An 18,782-nucleotide genomic window follows, 5' to 3' on the forward strand; every position below is an offset into this window, starting at 1 on the left:
TTGCAATAATTCCCCACAGATCTTCGAGCGGATTCAAAACTGGACTTAAATTACGCAACTCCAGCAATACAATTTTCCAAGGGTTAAAGAGAAAAATCATTGAGTTTTTTCTCCATATTCTGGACTTGCCTTTTGATGAAAATGCTGTCCATACCATGAGTGATCTATGATTATGAACGCGTTTATGGCATCCCTCCAGTGGGCGTCTCAAATCACTTCAAAATTTACGAAAATCATACATACATACAATTATATTACTAAGTTATTCTTTGTTACTCAACTAGATTTAGATAAAATTATTAATAGTGGCAATATTTTAGCTACAAGTTCTATAGTTATTTCGATAGATTCATATTTCTAGGAGTAAGTTATTTTTGACATTTTTTTGAGTGACCAGTTATGACTCGCAACGTAAATGGAATCTTCCTCAGACGTGAGCAAGCTGTACTTCAGACAGAAGTCTAAGCTAGATAAACTTTTGTACAGGTTTATGCTTGACGTCAGGGAAAATGCTATGCAAATAGCTTCTCAGGGTGCATCAGAAATATCTGAAGAGGCAGCTTTTCGGAGTAAGGCAAACGCACAGCGTAAAGGTCAGGGGTCTGAAATTCTTAGAGCGTATTTGAAACATGTGTTTTTGAATAGAACGCAACATTGGATTACAGTAGCCCCGGGTGAAACTGATAAATCTCGACAGTTCCTAAACTGTGTAAAAAATACAACGAATGCTTTCACATGGCATCATTAGGGGTGGACAAAATTCACAGTGCGGGGCCAAGTACATCACAAAACCGGATCTGTGTTGCCAATACTTAATGAGCAGCCACAATTTTTACAGGTGTATTTTATGGTAGACGCGTACGCGACGACTAACGGACAAGGTAGCGGTTGTGGTTGCAGCCGCTGATTTCACAGCACCGAGAAATGTTGTGTACGATGACTCTCTTGTCAGAATTGCAGACACTCACCGATATTTTGATGCCATAAAGTACCCCTTGATTTATTGGAAGAGACAAGAGTGATATAACTTTAATTTCACTCAAACAAACACAGTAAACTGCATTTACTTTTACTCAATCCATATAATGTCCCGAGAAAATAATTTTAGTTTGCTACTATGTATGAAAAGATAAGGAGCGAGCGTCTGCGCTACATACAAGGAGCTTTTCAAAGTAAATAGGACTTAAAAAAAAAACAGAAGAAATGTTTTTTTCGGCAAAATCAATTTATTTTATTCAAAATAGTCTCCTTCTGCTTCAATACGGTCCACAACCATGTCGAACGAGTGTTTTAGCTCGTTGTCCGGTATGGCCGCCAGTATGCCGGTGCGAAAAGGAAGATGTCGCACGGTGCCATATCAGGTGAATACAAGGAGTGGTTAATGGTTAAAATGTCATTTTTGGTTAAATAATCGGTCACAAGCGTCCACCGAACCGAGCAATTTTTGGTCGTCAGTGAATTTGTGCGGAACAAACCGTGCACACACCTTTCGAAAGCCCCAATGTTCGGTCAAAATGCGATAAATCGATGTTTGGTCCGATTCCATTTCCATGAATTTCAATGATGATTTCGGCTGATTTTTGATGAATTCACGCACAGTTTCTATAGAATGATTTGATTTGCCCACATGTTGATCATCATCGATAAAGATAGCAGATTCTAACGCACCAGCCGACATACATATGTATGTATGTATATATGCATATATTCAGAATCAGAGCAAGATGCGTGCTGGGGCCTTTAAAGTAGCTTGCAAATGACGACAGTGTCAACCCGAATGATTTGGATTACATCCTGATCATTCCGTCGTCATTTATTGACAGCCCCCGCTATTTTCATGATTATACCAAAACGCGTTTTCATATGAATGAACGAGCTGTCGGATCATGCATATGTCATCGTAATGAATAACGATACATAAATAAGGTCAGTGACCAGGCCATTTTCACCGTGAGACAGGAAAGTACCGCTAAATAGTAACGCCCCCAACAGTAACCCATATTGCTGTGTTTCTCCCCAATGGCGAGCGCATGTAAGTATTTTACAGAGCCAAACCTGCAAGTCCGAGTTGCAACACTGCAAATTTTATTATCGCAATTTTCCGCCCGTGCGATGGGTTGCTTGAAGACAACGGCCACCGTGACGAAACAGCGACTATATTGAGAAAGCTCCTTGCGATTATGATATGCTCCTGCGGACTACTGGAAAGAAAAAATTTTAATTTCAACAAGAAACAGTGTAGCCGGCAATGGGGAATTATTTTCTTGGACGCACCAGAGGGAAGCCCAAGCTTTCCTAAAGAGTCTTGCTGTTGCATCCGTAACATTGCTAAATGGTGGCAGAACGTCCATTAAGTATTCAAGTTCCCACTGAACCTTGCAAGTGAAAAAACGACCATTTGCAACATCAGCAAATGTAGTAGTCGCGAGCAATATTGCAATAGTGTAAATTGATCGTGTGGGATGAATGCACAATGTCGCACAAGCGAGCGATTGAAACACTGGATGGCACCTTTCAGGACATTAAAATAAAATATAAACCTTATTAATGAAGTAAATATTTCCGAGTTTACAAAAAATCCTAAACACGAATTAACAAAAAAATATGTAAAATAAAGCAAGTTTCAGAGTTCAGGGGTAATGACAACTAAATATGAATTATAATTTTACTTTCAACTACTTTTTAAATATCAACTTTATTAAATTAAAGTATATTTACAAAAAGTTCTTAAAATATTATTTTCCTTTAGCAACCAATGTGTCCTGCCAAAAGGTCTATTTCCAACGAACCGCACTGCTGTTAGTTCTAATTGGAAGAAGCTGAACCTCGCTCTCTGTCACATCTCGCTGTTAGCTGTTCAGTTTGCTCTCACAATTATTCGATTCCATTTCATTATAGTTAACAAAAATTTAAAAGTACAAAAGTTTTACATAGTGGAAATGAATATTCGTGAGATGCTCAGTTACCTAGTCAGCATAAAATTCGATGCAGCAAAATTTAATTTTTTGTAATAAGCCTAGGTTTCTGTTATTGGAATATCAAAGAATAAATGGGGCCAGACTAGTATTTACTTTAAATTGTCTTTATTGACCACCCTCTCCTTGATTAAAACTGTACTCCCTAGGTTTTTTTCAATTGTATGTTCCTCATACAGTGGTGTTAACTTATTACCTAGTCTAGTATTTCTTTTTAGCATAACTTTATCTCCTTCTTTAAAAACACGCTCGGTTCTGTTTTTGTTGTGACTTGTGAGCTCTTTTTGTTGCGCACATCTAATACGTTCAAATACTTCATTATTCGGTTCATCAATGGTGGATCTAAATACTTCTACTGGCCTCATTTTAATAACAGAATGTATTGTTTTGTTATATTCAATGGTTGACAGCAAGGTCGTATCGTATCATCAATACATCTTTCCAGCTTCAGGCATTTTGCAATTTCAATTAAAGTGCTGTGAAACCTCTCTACCTGACCATTGGAGCAGCTATGCAAAGGTGGAGCATTGATGATATTAATACCAAAAGTTTTTTCACTCTTTTGGATCTGTAAGCGCTAACTTTTCCATTTTCCCCCTTCAAAATATCAGTCAATGGTTTGAATATACTGGCAAAGTCTTTCACGAAGCATCTATAGTAGCTTGCTAATCCTAGAAAGGACCTGAGACCGTTCAAGGTTTCGGGGATTGGGAAGTTTGGCATTGTGCTAACTTTATCTGGGCACGTCTTAATGCCACCCCGTGATACAATAAATCCGAAATACTCTGTTTCAGTTTTGAAAAATTTGAACTAGTGGACTGACACCCTCGTTTTAGCGTCATGTAGACTCTTCAAGACCCAGTCTATGTTTTTAATGTGTTGTTTTTTAGATTCGGAATAAATAATAACACCATCTACACAAACAAAGCAGCTTTTTCCCAACTTTTCCCTTAAGATGTCTTTGAAAAATACGCGTTTTTTAATCCGAAAGGTAGCCTACAAAATTCATACTTTCCGTTGCTAACGGAAAAGGCTGTTTTTTCCCTGTCTCGCTCAGCGAGCTCGATCTGGTGAAATCCAGACTTCAAATCAAGGGTTGTGAAGTATTGTGCATGTCCCATATTTGATAAAATCGAATTGACATTTGGTATTGGGTATTTGTCGTCAATGGTATTTTCGTTCAGTTTGCGAAAATCTACCACCAGACGCTTGTTTTTATTGCCAAACACATCAATGCCCTTCTTGTCCACGACCCAAATGGGGTTATTGTAGAGAGACGTAGACCGTCTTATAATACCATTTCGTAAAAGCTCTTTTATTTCATTGTTAATAAAGTCAACTACCCCCATTGGATATGGATACATCTTAAAATAAATCGGTTCTTCATGTTTTGTACGAATCCTAGCAACTACATTTGTGTTATATGGCACTGATTCGTTCGGATCGACGAAAGCCTGTGATCTTTTTTTAATCATATTTATTTCAAAGCATTAATTTTGTCAATTTTTATAAAATATAATTTTTCAATTCCAAAATCATGAACTATTTCACCTTTTTGAAGGTCTACGACTGCATTGACTTGCGTTAGCAGGTAATATTATAAAATCTGAATTTATGCCAAAGAAGTTAATTTTACATTTTTGCCCTACTTTGCTCTCGCCGTGAACTGATTTAACTACGAACGGTATCGTTAAAGGCACAATGCCTTTTAATTCAGTAAGGGGCTTTATAAAGCTTTTTGAAGCTCCTGTGTCCACTAACATTCTTATCTCTTTGCCCTCAACTCCTATTGTTCGTTTGGTCCAAGGGAGCTGGGCACCCTTTCTAAAAAACTAATTTCTTCGATATCTTCGATTTCCCGTTCTACAATACTACCGCACGAAGAATTTTTGTTGCTACATCTTCTGATGTATCTGATATGCGGTGGATTCTCTCGACTTTTCGACCAGTACTTCTGTCTGATACAGGAGGTCGCTTAATTTGCTGACCTTGATTGCCTGTATTAAAAGGGATTTGCCGATTGTTAGAGACGTGCAAATTTTGTGACTTATTTCGCTATAAAAAATTTCTTTTGGGATTGTGGTGCTCGAACTCCGTTGAGCGGCGGAAACCAGATGTTTATGGATCTATGTTCATTGGTTCGGTGCCCTGATTTGTATTATTATTCGAAAGATTGCGCTTTTCTTGTCTATTTTAGAAGTAGGAGTTTTTATGACCACTACGTGATTCTATTTGGTTGCTCTTGGTCTCATCTATTCTCTTAACTCAAGATGTTTAGAGTAGTTTGATGTAAACATGTATCGTTCATGATTTGCTTCTACTTCCTGGGCAAGTGCCAAAGCAGAAGGCAAATCTGTTGGACGAGTGGAAAATAGTATATCGCAAAGGGGATTCCTAAGGCCAGAGACAAAAACACGTAATGCATCTAACCTATATTTATCATTTATTCAGTTAGCTATGTGACTTTCATATGTCATGATAGTTTTATTGGTAAGCAACGTAAGCTTTCTTTCGACTTCGTCGTAGAAATTCAACACTGTCAGATTTCCTTGTCTCAAGGTACTTAGCTCCTGTTCAATTAAATATATTAGTCGCTTATCAGCGTACGTGAAATCTAATCTTGCCACTATAGCCTTAAAGTTAAGAACAGTGTTGCACTGCCTGATAATGTTTAGCGCTTCCATCATAAGGTTCATATAATTTATAGGCCGTATGTGCGGCTTGCCTCCATGAGTCGTAAGTCTCTTGCCTACCATTGAATTCAGGCAAAGATTTAACTAGGTCAAGAGTTTCCTTGCAACGCACGGTACCTGAAATCCTAACCTCTTCGAAACTCTCTGCGTTAGCTGTTGACGTACATGTAAAGGGCTAACTATAATGTGAATAAGCTAGCTTAAGCCAGCGTAAGCAACTGTCCGAATACACACAAATTGTATGTTGCAACTATAATGTGCATAACATCAAGTTTCGTTAAGTTTTGTCAAACGTCATTTGCTTAAGCAAAATGCGAAACTGATCGCATGTTCCGTACGGAATCAGCTGTTTTCTATTTTTGTCAATAGATACATCGTTTTGAAGAAGAAGAAGAAGAAGAAGAGTGTTTTGTCAACAGATAAAATCATTTTAAATTTAAATATGGAGGACGACGAATGCTTTATCCAAGCTTTAATAGAAAGTGTAGAAAAAAAGAAATGTTTGTACGATAAAAGGGATCCATTTTATTTTAATCGTATAAATAAAGATAAAGCATGGCAGGCAATTGCAGAACAATGCGGCAAAAGTGGTATGTATTAACACTGTTATAGGAACATATATTTTTGTATTATATATTTTTTATGTTTGTTTCAATTAAAAGATCTAGAATGCAAACATAGATGGAAGCTACTCCGGGAGCGATTCTGCAAGGAAATAAAAAGGCTAGAAGCTCCATCAGGTAGCGGAATGTGCTACTTGGAGGAATGGCGTTTTTTGAAACCCATGATGTTTTTAAAAGACTCCGTCACACCGCGTCGGTATGTACTTTGTATATAACTTTTGTTTGTTTGTTTTATTTGTATATAACTTTTTCATTGTACAGCACCCGTGATAATGCAGAAGCAAATGCAGAATCTGTCTTGGATTCGTCAACAACGGATAGTTTGACTGAAAGTCCATCGCCACCTCAGAAGAAGAAGAAAAGTAGTGAATTAGAAAGTCTCTACCAGAAGCTTGGCGCAACTATAAATAATTTAGAAAAGCAGATGGCGGCGCCGGCTGAAATATGTGAAACTAACGAGGCTTTTATGACGACGGTTTTGTGTCTGATGAAGGACCTGCCAGTGTCGGTCAAAGATGAATTCCAGGAGAAAATGATCTTGGAATTATATCGCTTACGTCGCGAAAATAGACAATCTTAGATTAGATAAATGAGGATTGCACCGCGACCTAGGGTCTATTGTGCCCTCTCCTGACTCACAGCGTCTCAACTAGTCCCAGCAAATTGATGAATTCCTATATAGTGATGAGTGATATTGAGGAAACAAGAATTCAAGATAATTTATTTATTTTTTAAAAAGCATGGAGCCCTGTTTTTTTTTTAGTATACTTTATATTTTTTATAGCAAATATATGTACATATTTATTATAAAAATATGCATAAAATGCATGTACCTGAACTCTTTTGAGTAATTTAATAAAAAGAATTGAATGAATTTAATTAAACCACATTTAGTTTTATTAAAAAAGAAATAAACAAGTTCGAAATGATGTTAGATATGTGATTTTAGAAAATGTTTTAAAAATTGTTAAAAAAACTGCATAAGTTATTTCTTATTTCCAAAGAACTTCTTCCACCGTAATGATGCAAATTAGAAGATTGCGTAATCGATGGGATATTACTTTCAACTTCTCTACGCCATATACCGTCATGAAAATCACCATTAGAGTCCTCCCAATCAGCATAGTTGCTTGCAATATACGAAGATTCATTAACGTTATTAAGCATAATAAAATTATGTAAGGCAACGCACGCCAAAACAATTTTTTCTGCATTTTCCGGAAATAAATGTAATGTTGTTAGTAAAACTCGCCAACGCGCTACTAGTATTCCAAAAGAGTTTTCTATTGTGCGACGAGCTCTTGATAACCTTTTATTAAACACCTCTTTTTCATTTGGTAGCATTCCCCCAGGGTATGGGCGCATTAAATTTATCCCTAAAGGAAAGGCAGCATCACCAACGAAGAAGTGTGGAGTTTTTTGTTGCGTATTTGGTAAGTTTTTCGCTGGAGGGATGGGAAGTTTCTGATTTAGCAACCTCTTTCCAAATCGACTCACTTGAAAAATACCTTCACATGTAAAGAGAAACAATAATATTAATTAAAAAAAAAACAAATGCACAAATATAAAAGTCCTCACCACCATCACTCTGACTTCCATATGCGCCAATATCTATATAGGTAAACCGATATCGTGCATCACATACTGCTAACAACACAATAGAAAAAATTTTTTGTAGCAGAAAAATTGACTACCGCTTTTAGGTGGGCATCGAATAGCGATATGCTTCCCATCAATAGCTCCAACACAGTTGGGCATATTCCACAGTTCCCAGAAGTCTTGAGAAATTTGCTTGAAATCTTCTTCATTAGGCTCAGATACATACACAGCGCCTAACTTTGTCCAAAGGACTTCAGCTGTCTCCAGAATAATGCGCCTAACCGTTTCCTTCCCCAGTTGAAATGACCATGCCAACGATTGAAACGAAGTTCCTTGAAAAAAGAATAAGAAAGAAATCATTGTGGTCAATCCTCTTTATTTGCAGGAATCGTACAAAAAAACCTTCCTTCTTCCTTTTTCTGTTTATATCCCTGACTGAACACGACCGAACTCTTTTTTTTGTAATTTCACTAATTTCTGTCAATATTTTTATTCCTTCTAAAACAGAAGAAAGCATTTTAATTGTTTTTAAATATTTTAAATTTCTGTTCATTTTTTCAAAATGCATATTTAAAAACAATTAAAATGCTTACTTCTGTTTTAGAAGGAATACGCATATTGACAGAAATTAGTGAAATTAAAAAATAGAGTTCGGTCATGTTCAGTGAGGGAAATAAACAGGAAGAGAAAGTAGGATAGTTTTTTTGTACGATTCCTAGAAATGAAGAGGACTGATCATATAGATTTTTTTATATACACCCGATTGAAAGAAAAGGCATATTGTTTGTCGTAAAAACATTTCCTTTTTCAATATTTTCCATTAAATTTTGTATAAAACATTCGTCGTTCTCCATCTTCAAATTCAAAACGATGTATCTGTTGACAAAAAGAGAAAACAGCTGATTCCGTACGGAACATGCGATCAGTTTCGCACTTTGCTTAAGCAAATGACGTTTGACAAAACTTAACGAAACTTGATGTTATGCACATTATAACGGGTGATTTTTTTGAGGTTAGGATTTTCATGCATTAGTATGCTCTTAAAAAATCACCCTTTAGTTGCAACATATAATTTGTGTGTATTCGGACAGTTGCTTACGCTGGCTTAAGCTAGCTTATTCACATTATAGTTAGGCCTTTAGGCCTTAAATCTTGTTGAGATTTCGTTCAAATTTTTATCGTATTCCTCTTTTTGTGAGCTTAAGGCGGCTGATACCGCAGCTGTTACTATAGCAGTTAACTCCTCAGTATTCATTTTTGGTTGATCTTTATCATTTAGAACTAAACTCTTAAAAAGGCTCGCAAATCTACGTCGCACATTAAAGTATTGACCGCGCAAAAACCCGGTATAATAAAATACCGTCTTATATCAATCACAAATCAAGTTAGATTTATACAAAAGTTTCAAAAATACATCGAATTCCAATGATGATCACAGTATTTAAATATATTTATTAAGAAAAAAAGCACTGAGTAAGTCACTTACGTAATTCACTTTCTCTTAGCACGTGGTTTAGTTTGCTACATCCATAAAATTTTGTTTAAAGGCGATTGCTTCGTAAGATATCACAGCAGATGTCTCAAAAATTGATAGAATCCAGTGATTTTTTCAGCAATGGTTAGCTTTTCATGCTTTTGTCCCAAAGCATCCAATTTAAAGCAAAATGAAAAACGTGGTTTAAGCTCTTCTGTGGGCGGGTTCTTTTTTAGTCAGCAGACAGCAATGTTCACGTGTTCGTTTTAGTTTTTCGAAACTTTTCCACATTTCAAGAAATACGAAATTTTAATAAAAATTGAGACTAAAGATTTTGCTAGCCCCACGTTGGGCGCCAATTATAATTTTACTTTCAATTATTTTTTAAATATCAACTTTATTAAATTAAAGTATTTTTACAAAAAGATCTTAAAATATTATTTTCCTTTAGCAACCAACGTGTCCTGCCAAAAGGTCTATTTCCAACCAACCGCACTGCTGTTAGTTCTAATTAGAACAAGCTGAACCTCGCTCTCTGTCACGTCTCGCTGTTAGCTGCTCAGTGTGCTCTCACAATTATTCGAATCAACTTGTATTGAAGTCGTTTACCCAGTTAGAACAGTGCCGGTCATGTTACCTAGTGACATGCCGGTAAGGCGTGCCGGTTTAATTGTCACACTTTCCTATCACGTTCTTAAGGGCGAATCAAAAAACCTCCCAAAACTTTTGTATACATGTGATTTTTTATCACCTTCTTGAGCACACATTTTCTGCTACAATAAAACTATATCCTCGCTACTCACACTTTAGTTAAATTTAAGGCAAACGGGGAAAACTGGTTCCAGGAAAGCGCGACGTTGCATGCTATACTAGCCTAGTGGTTAAACGCACGGCTTGATTCCGTGAGACTCGAGTTCGAATCTCAAAATAAAAGATTTTTTATTTTTTTTTTTAATTTTTTTATTTTTAATTTTTTTTTCAAATTATTTTTAACAAAAATTACATTAATGTTTAAATTAAAATAAATATTTCATTATTAATTCAATTCCTGCTTTGCAATGCTTTCTTAAAATCTAGTATGTATTAAAATAATTATTTTTAATAATATCAGAAATACATATAACTTTTTATTAAATATTTAAAGGGTTCATTCCTCAGTTTTCCTCTTCCTATAAATTCTTTGTTTGTGCCTATGGTGGCTCATTTCAATGGCTTTTCGAACTTGTTTTTCGAACATTGCCAATCCATACGTTATGAATGAATCTATAAAAAAACATAATGAAAATTACAAATTAAAACAAATAATTGTAAGTAAAATTAAATAAAAAACAGAATTTACCGTATAAAATGTTGGAAACCAGCAGGAATTTGGAGAGAGGTTGCTTCCCACCCCTACCGTCCCAGTTACATAAATAAAGAAGTTCATCAGTGTACAGACTTCGCAACACATCATGTACACTATCTGAAATACCTTTTATCCTCAAAACGAATTGTTTCTGTAAATAAAAATAGCATGTAAAAACTGAATTGTTTATTGAAAAAAGTTTATATATTACTTACCGTTGTAGCAGCAAATTCGTCGCATTTCAATTTTTCGTCAACTTCCAAAGCTGCAGCAAGCGTATTTAATGGTAGGGTGGAAGCAATTTCGGTTTGAACGTTGTCGACATCTTCACCAGTCATTCGGCATACCGATTGATGAATTTTGCGGATGAGGACCTTGCATTCACGAACCGTTTTTTGCTGCGCCATTTATTCACTTTTATGAATAATCTGAAAAAGAAACAAAGAGACATGTAGAGAAAAATAATAATATATGCATATAAAACTGTTCACTTACATTTTCTTTTAAATGCTTATCGATTTTAGTTTCCAAATCGCATACCCTCGTCGTCAAATCGTCAAGCTGTTTGGAAATAGTGGTTAAAATGTCAATAACCTCTGGAAAATGGTTGGAAACATAATAAATTAAACAAATTTAAAGAAATAAATTATATGGATGTTAGATTACCGTTTCCTTCCACAGGTCGTTTTGAAATGCTGACCTTTGTATTGTAGCAACCAGACGTGTTAAACTTTTTACGCTTTAAATGTAATTGGTCTACAATAACAAAAACGTAACAATATATTGAAACGAAATTTTGTAAGTTTACATTTATTTACATACCTTTTGCGGGAGTTGAAGACGTTGTTGGACAATCCTCCAAGTCAATTTCGTCAAATATATTTTCCATCTAATTGAGAAATAAAAATTGGCAGTATCAAAGTTCTTTTCCAAAAATTTAAGAAAATGTAATAAAATGAGCCGAGAAAAATATATGTACATAAATACTTAAAAATCCTAATTTGAAAATTTATGAAATAAATGATGTAGAATGGGTATAAGGAGAAACTTTCCCTCATGAGGAATAGAGAAATATTTGTAAACTATGTCGTCTTTTTTGATTTTAAATACCTTTTTATCTAATTTCTTCGCTACTAAAATACCTAAACCCGATGACGATTCTAAAGGTTCTTCAAAATCATTTTCAACATCTAAAAAACAATGTGCAGATACCATAACGCAACCAGATTCGTCTGACATAGTTATTACTTTTATGGGCCCTAATTTTTCACTAAAACAATAAGAATCTTTTTCTTTTTTAAATTCTATATTAAAAAAATTAATTTTTGAAGTTTTGTTGGGTTCAATGTTTGTATTAGTTCTTTCATCAAGTCTTAAATGCAATTGCTGAAGGATTTTATTCGGTTTATTTATAAGTTTTTTTAAATATTGCATATTTTTTTCAAACTTATAGGCTGAAAACTGATCTAGAGAACCGAATTGCTTAGCGCAGTCAGTTAAATGCAGTAAACCATGCACGTTATAACTAACTAAATGGTCTCCGTATATATTCCCAAACAAATCAACGAATTCTTGTAATATTTGTTGGGCAACGTTAGCTTCAGTACTATATGATTTTTCACATGATAACAGTCTTATTCCTGCGTGCAATAATAAAAAATGGTAGTAATGGTCACTACTAATACAATCTTTTAGGACAAATATGCCTATATACAATAAAAACTGCCTAAACTCTGTCGCTTTCCAATTGCTGATTTCATCTAAACTTCTACATATCCTGCCAAACTCAGAAGGAACTAAATTAGAGAGAAAAGTTATTTTTTCGTTAATTTTGCTTACATTTATATTCCCTTTTTTAATTAGTAATTGAAGCAACTTTTTACATACACCAAGATCTACAAGATACATCGGGTCTAATGGAAATTGGGAGACCATATTGAAATTAGCTAATTCTAAAATGCTTTCTCTAAATTTAAATGGATTAATATGATGTGATTTATCAATTCTATTTTTAAAAGACAAGTCAGTTCTTAAGTGATTAACTCGTTTTGAAAAACAAACTCTTCTCTCTTTGTATTCTCCGATTTGATCACATTTCGAACAGCTGTTTTTTCCAGTGTGCGATTGCACACCTGTGACAAAAGCTCGAGCGGGAGAATCACAGCAAAATAAACGAATGTTAAATTTCTTTTTAACGGAAGAAGAACCTACCTGAAGACCGTTTTCTTTTAAATAAGCTACTTCTTCACAAAAGTCTTTTAAGAAATCGTTTATATTCCAGGGCTTTTCTGTTCCAGAAAAACATGCTACTGTAAATGGCAATTCGTTTGGAAAATCAACGATGGACGCTAAAATTGGCCATAATACCTTATTCGAATTTTTGAATAATCTATTCCTATATCAAGTACAATGCTATCTTTTATTTCAAGGTGAGGAAATGAATTTTTCTCAAAATAATTTTGAATTCCTCTATATAAAAACGCGCCACTTGGAATGTTTTCAATATTAACCTTTTTTCTACTTGTACCTAATAGACTTTTTGCTGTTAAGGGCAAATCTACTAAACCTATTTTTCGCAAGGTTTGAAGCAAATCAGTCACTGTATTGTGGGACACCCTATTGCGTAAAGCCCAAGCTTTTATTTCTTTGCATTTATCATTTTTCACTACAATATTCACATTGTCACTATCAATGGTATCTTGGCTATCATAATCATTTAAAGATATATCTACGGAGCTCAATTCTTCCACATTTGAATCACTATCAGAATTCACATTAATACTAGATATTTTGGCAAATTTGGAGGCACTGACATTAAAAGCCTTTTTTTCTCGGCTCATGTAAGCACTAAATGTATTTTTTTTTTCATATTAAAATTAACTCCGTTTACTCACCTTTTCAAATTATATATATACCACTTTTATAATCACGTTTTTAATAACTTTTCATACACTTTCATAAAATATAATCAAAATACAAATTTTTCACAATTTAACACGCGTGCCGAATTTCTTTTTCTTTGAATTCGAATTTTCGCAACGAATAAACGAATGTAAACAATCATGTTATCATGTTGTATACTTTTACATGCATCGTTTTCCATAAAAAGTGGCAAGTCCGAAATCAGTTTGTCTTCTTTTGTTTTGTTTTTATAGAAAAGATGTTGTGTGAAGAGCTTGTAATATAAAACAATCAAAAGGCACAGCGGATAGACTCTTTACGCAATTAAATGATTTGTGAGGGTGCGTTAGTAATAAGTAAAAATTGTGTAAATGTGTGGGAGTTTCGGTCACGCAGGTTTTGCTGGGTTGCTGCTAAGTGCACTGATCGCTCTCACATTAGTTCGCCCATGCTTGTTTTCGAAGTATTGGCTATGTTAATGTTATGTTCCCAGCAAAACCTGCGTGACCGAAACTCCAACACATTTACACAATTTTTACGTGTCACTAACACACCCTCACAATTCTGTCAAGTGAGTAAGAGACCAATCAATTGTGTCTTTTGCTTGTTTTATATTACACGCTCTTCACTCAACAGATGTTAAGAAAAATAAAACAAAAGAAGACAAACTGATGTTTTAGCTGTCATTGCTTATTGAAAACAATGGATGTGAAAGCGTACGGCATGATACCGTGAATTTGACGTTTGCTTGTTCGTTGAGACTAATTGAATTCAAAGAAAAACGATTTCTTTTATGAACGCGTCGCGATAAAAAGTTTTCATTTTGTGGAATTAAATAAGTTTGCTTGTTATACAATTTGTATATAACATTTGATTAAAGAATTTTTAAGTGGTTACTACAAACGTGTGTGAGAAAAGGGTAAGTAGCAAACATAACAATTAAAATGAAAAAAAAAATACATTCAGTACTTATATGAGCCGAGAAAAAAAGGCCTTTATTCTTAGTGCTTATCAGTTTATGAACTTTTCTGAAAAAGATATAAATTCTGAATTTGATCCTATTGTGGAGGGGTGCAGTTTAGAAAGCTCCCTTAATTTTTCGCTAAGCAGTGATAGTGATATTAGTGATAGTGATAGTGATCGTCAACTGGTTTAGGTATTTTGTTGGCAAATAAATTAGATAATAATTTAAAAAAAATGTTGTAGGATTTAAGAATGTCCATATAAACAAAAATGAATTTTAATAGTGTAACTATAATAGCTTTAATATGAATGTTTATTTTAAAAATCTATATCTTACTATGTAATTAAATTTTTCTTAAAAATATTTATAAAAATGAATTTTAATAGTGTAACTATAATAATTTTAATATGAATGTTTATTTTAAAAATCTATATCTTACTATGTAATTAAATTTTTCTTAAAAATATTTATAAAAATGAATTTAAAGTAATCTAATGTAATTAGAAAAATATAATATTATGGATTATTTTCAGTTTCTTAAATTCAAAAAATTTTAATATAAAAAATATTAATGAAATTAATAAAAACATTTTAATTAAAAAAAAAAAAATTCGGGTTTCGAACTCTAGACTGAGGGAATGGTAAGCGAGTGGCTTACCCACTAGGCTATTGCAGAATGCACCTTCACGCTTTCCTGAAAGAAGTTTTGTCGATTTGTCCCAAATTTAATGAAAGTGTGAGAAAGAAGGATATAGTTTTATTACAGCAGAAAATATGCGAGTGAGAAGGTGATAAAAGATCACATGTATACAAAAGTTTTGGGAGCTTTTTTGATTCGCCCTTAAGAACGTGATAGGAAAAAGTGACAATTAAACTGGCACGCGTTACCGGCATGTCACTAAGTAACGTTACCGTCACTGTTCTAGCTGGGTTGTTATCCAATGATCGCTCTCACGGAAATTGGTTCGCACTTGCTTTACAACTACTGGGATGTAAAGTAATAGCTGTTAACTACAGTGATCGCTCTCACAGCGTTCGGTACTTAACAGCTTTCGGTGATGCTTTTACGTGGGTGACCAGCAGTTATTACTGCTTAACTTATATACGAGTATATCGTCACCTGAAATGCAAAATAACGTATCATCAAAAAATTCAAAATTGAGTTTTTTACTGAATACGATTCACCACATCATATTACATATGTGTTACAATTTTTAAGCTTCTGAGATCAAAAATACCCAAGCTATATTAAAAATTCAAAAAAAACGTATCATCAAGTGCTTGATTTCGTTAAACAAAATAACGTATCATCACTCATGTATGTATGTAAATATAATATAACAGAGTGTTTGTTTTTTTTCTATATCGAAGTTAGCCTTCATTTATTGTTTATGTTTATTTTTAGTGATTAAGTTCAATGTGCTTTGGTTAGTTTAAGCTACATGGTTGATCGGACGTGGACTACTATATACATTAGGGTGTGTCTTTCTGAGGCAACCTTTTTTTTCAACTGAAAAATGGGCTCAAAACTTTCGAAAATGTGTAAAAAAAAGTCACTCAAAAGATGAGCTCCTAATATTAATATTAAGAGGTGCCTATTTCAAATTTTCTGTTTTCCATATAAATTACATAGAAAAAAAATCATTTTTTTTGTGGTGGTTGTTGTGCGGAGGTTTTATATGTGCCCCGATAGCTGCCAGTAGGGATTGTAAACTCGATCCCCATTCTACTCGAGAATCGAGTTTTCTCGTAAAATAATCGATTTTTCGGAATCAATCTCCAGTAGTCGAAGTCGATTAAAATCGATTATTTTACGAGAAAACTCGATTCTCGAGTAGAATCGGGATCGAGTTAACCATCCCTACTGGCAGCCATCGGGGCACATATAAAACCTCCGCACAATAACCACCACAAGAAAAAAAAATGATTTTTTTTCTAAGTAATTTATATGGAAAACAGAAAATTTGAAATATGCACCTCTTAATATTAATATTAGAAGCTCATCTATTGAGTGACTTTTTTTACACATTTTCGAAAGTTTTGAGCCTGTTTTTCAGTTGAAAAAAAAAAGGTTGCCTCAGAATGGCACACCCTAATATACATATATGTATGTAGCCCTTTGTGAGGCCATAGAAAAGAAGAACCCCTGTGTTCGAACTTATAAATTAACAAAACGCTTCCCGCCAGTTCGGTGGGATATCTGAAGGTATGCGCCCTCAAATGATTAAGTCTTGACCTCCCTAACGCAAGATAGCCAAGAAGGAAGTGCTGAGTTGTTTCCACCTAATATTCTTCCATACAGCTTCTGCAGATGGCGTCTGGTAGGATTCCCAGCCTTACTGCGTAGAAGTCTATAGGGCAATGACGACAGCGTGTGTAAAATTGTGGCCCAGCGCTGAATAAGCTTTCGCGACACCCAGCTATTCAGTAATAGAATAAGATACGGGAGCACAGATCCGCTCCCATTCTACCGATAGCGGTTCTAGGGTGCCTCTTCTTGCTAGCTCATATTTCCTGCGATTCCGCTGTGATCTGGCGCTCATATCATTCCTATCACAAAGACACTCGATGCTATTGATAGCGAGGTTAGGTCTTTGATCAGCTCTGAATTGTTAATGAGTTCAAGACTGGAATCGCCGCCCTGCTATCTGAGTCCATGGTCACTTCTCTGAAGGAGACTGCACTCCGGCTCCTGACAGGAGACCCCTCCCGTGAAGAAGCTAACCGTCCCTTTTCTCCAACGGCTTCTTCCCACCTCCAACTCCCTCGGTATATGCGTAGAGAAGGAACCGCCAGAGTTCGGTTTAGCGACTCCATGATCCAAGTGATCAGAGCCGTGCTTTTTTAGGAATTCAGCAGTCTATGCTTTTACAAAGTTTAACAATAACTAAGAAGAAATGGCAACGTCTGCAGGACCTAGAAGCTTAATTAGTTATTTAATAAATAATAGTTAAACATTATCCTCATATTTTAGCTTGAAATATTTAAATTTTTTCTAGTACTTATGTACATATTAATAATAAAAATAACATGAAATATGAAAAACTTGCAACTGTTTCTATTTAAAATTAAAAAAGTATTAATATTCAAATTTTTAATTTTAATACAAATTTAAATTGATCATACGTTATTTTATTTCAGAAATGAAAATTCAAAATAACGTAAGACACCTACTATAAAATTTGCTTATTTTTTACTTTATTGTTTTTCTAAAATATACTTATAGTTTCATGTTAATTCAGATTTGCAAATTTTGTTTCAATATCTCAAGTGGTTTTCTTTTTATGCGGTTTTTTGCTTCTCCTGTAAACCTACGAAAAGTGATGTTACGTTATTTTGCATTTCAGGTGACGATATGTATGTATATACATATCTTATATCTTATATCTTAATATATAAAAATCACGTGTCACGATGTTTGTTTTCGATGGACTCCTAAACTACTAAACCGATTTTAATGAAATTTTCAACACTGTGTGCAGTTTGGTCCAACTTGAAAGATAGGATAGTTTATAACTCTCCTTATAGTCGCATTATTTATTTATTGCAAATTATTTGTTTATTATTAGCAAAGAGCTACCCACAAGTTGGTGGCGCTAAGTGCGGTATGTTACAATAGATGGCGCTACATCTTAATATATAAAAATCACGTGTCACGTTGTTTGTTTGCGATGGACTCCTAAACTACTGAACCGATTTTAATGAAATTTTTAACACTGTGTGCAGTTTGGTCCAACTTGAAAGATAGGATAGTTTATAACTCTCCTTATAGTCGCATTATTTATTTATTGCAAATTATTTGTTTATTATTAGCAAAGAGCTATCCACCTGTTGGTGGCGCTAACAGCGGTATTGAGTAAGTGCGGTATGTTACAGTAGATGGCGCTACAAACATTAAAAACATTAAATGAAAATGCGTTGTTTGAAGTTTATATTATTTGTGGTAAAGTTATACGAGTCTATGACTTCCAAAAAAAAAATAAAAAATTGGGCGGGGCGAAGTTCGCCGGGTCAGCTAGTCTATATATATAAAAATAAGTCCATATATGTACGTCGCCGAACTAATCATAAACACGTCGTACTATTTCAACCAAACTTACACACTACGTAGGCAGTGGTCCATATATGGTTTATATGAATTTCGGTTGAAATCCGATAACGCATGTGTGTGCGGTGCGTATGTGAAGTGATTGTGTTTTTGCCGCAGG

General features: G+C 34.5%; 2 protein-coding genes across 3 annotated transcripts; one reads left to right on the forward strand and one right to left on the reverse strand.

The window, feature by feature from the left end:
* Nucleotides 1-6,335: 6,335 nt before the first annotated feature.
* On the forward strand, nucleotides 6,336-6,871 carry LOC125776136 (uncharacterized). Its single transcript, XM_049447017.1, has 2 exons — nucleotides 6,336-6,487; nucleotides 6,553-6,871. The coding sequence occupies exons 1-2, from the start codon at nucleotides 6,417-6,419 to the stop codon at nucleotides 6,869-6,871; spliced, it is 390 nt and encodes a 129-aa protein (XP_049302974.1). The 5' UTR covers nucleotides 6,336-6,416.
* A 2,055-nt stretch (nucleotides 6,872-8,926) lies between these two features.
* LOC125776688 (uncharacterized) lies at nucleotides 8,927-13,597 on the reverse strand. 2 transcript variants are annotated; one of them, XM_049450216.1, is made up of 6 exons: nucleotides 11,532-13,597; nucleotides 11,376-11,465; nucleotides 11,205-11,270; nucleotides 10,925-11,137; nucleotides 10,704-10,860; nucleotides 8,927-10,627 (listed from the first exon to the last, which is right to left on the reverse strand). In XM_049450216.1, the coding sequence occupies exon 1, from the start codon at nucleotides 12,642-12,644 to the stop codon at nucleotides 11,706-11,708; it is 939 nt and encodes a 312-aa protein (XP_049306173.1). In that variant the 5' UTR covers nucleotides 12,645-13,597; the 3' UTR covers nucleotides 8,927-10,627; nucleotides 10,704-10,860; nucleotides 10,925-11,137; nucleotides 11,205-11,270; nucleotides 11,376-11,465; nucleotides 11,532-11,705. The 2 variants fall into 2 exon arrangements, with proteins under 2 accessions (XP_049306173.1, XP_049306172.1); XM_049450215.1 differs by having other exon boundaries at nucleotides 8,931-10,627; nucleotides 11,205-11,305.
* Between the last annotated feature and the right edge of the window lie 5,185 nt (nucleotides 13,598-18,782).

This window comes from Bactrocera dorsalis, chromosome 2 (assembly GCF_023373825.1).
Source record: "Bactrocera dorsalis isolate Fly_Bdor chromosome 2, ASM2337382v1, whole genome shotgun sequence".
In the NCBI taxonomy this organism is placed as follows: domain Eukaryota; kingdom Metazoa; phylum Arthropoda; class Insecta; order Diptera; family Tephritidae; genus Bactrocera; species Bactrocera dorsalis.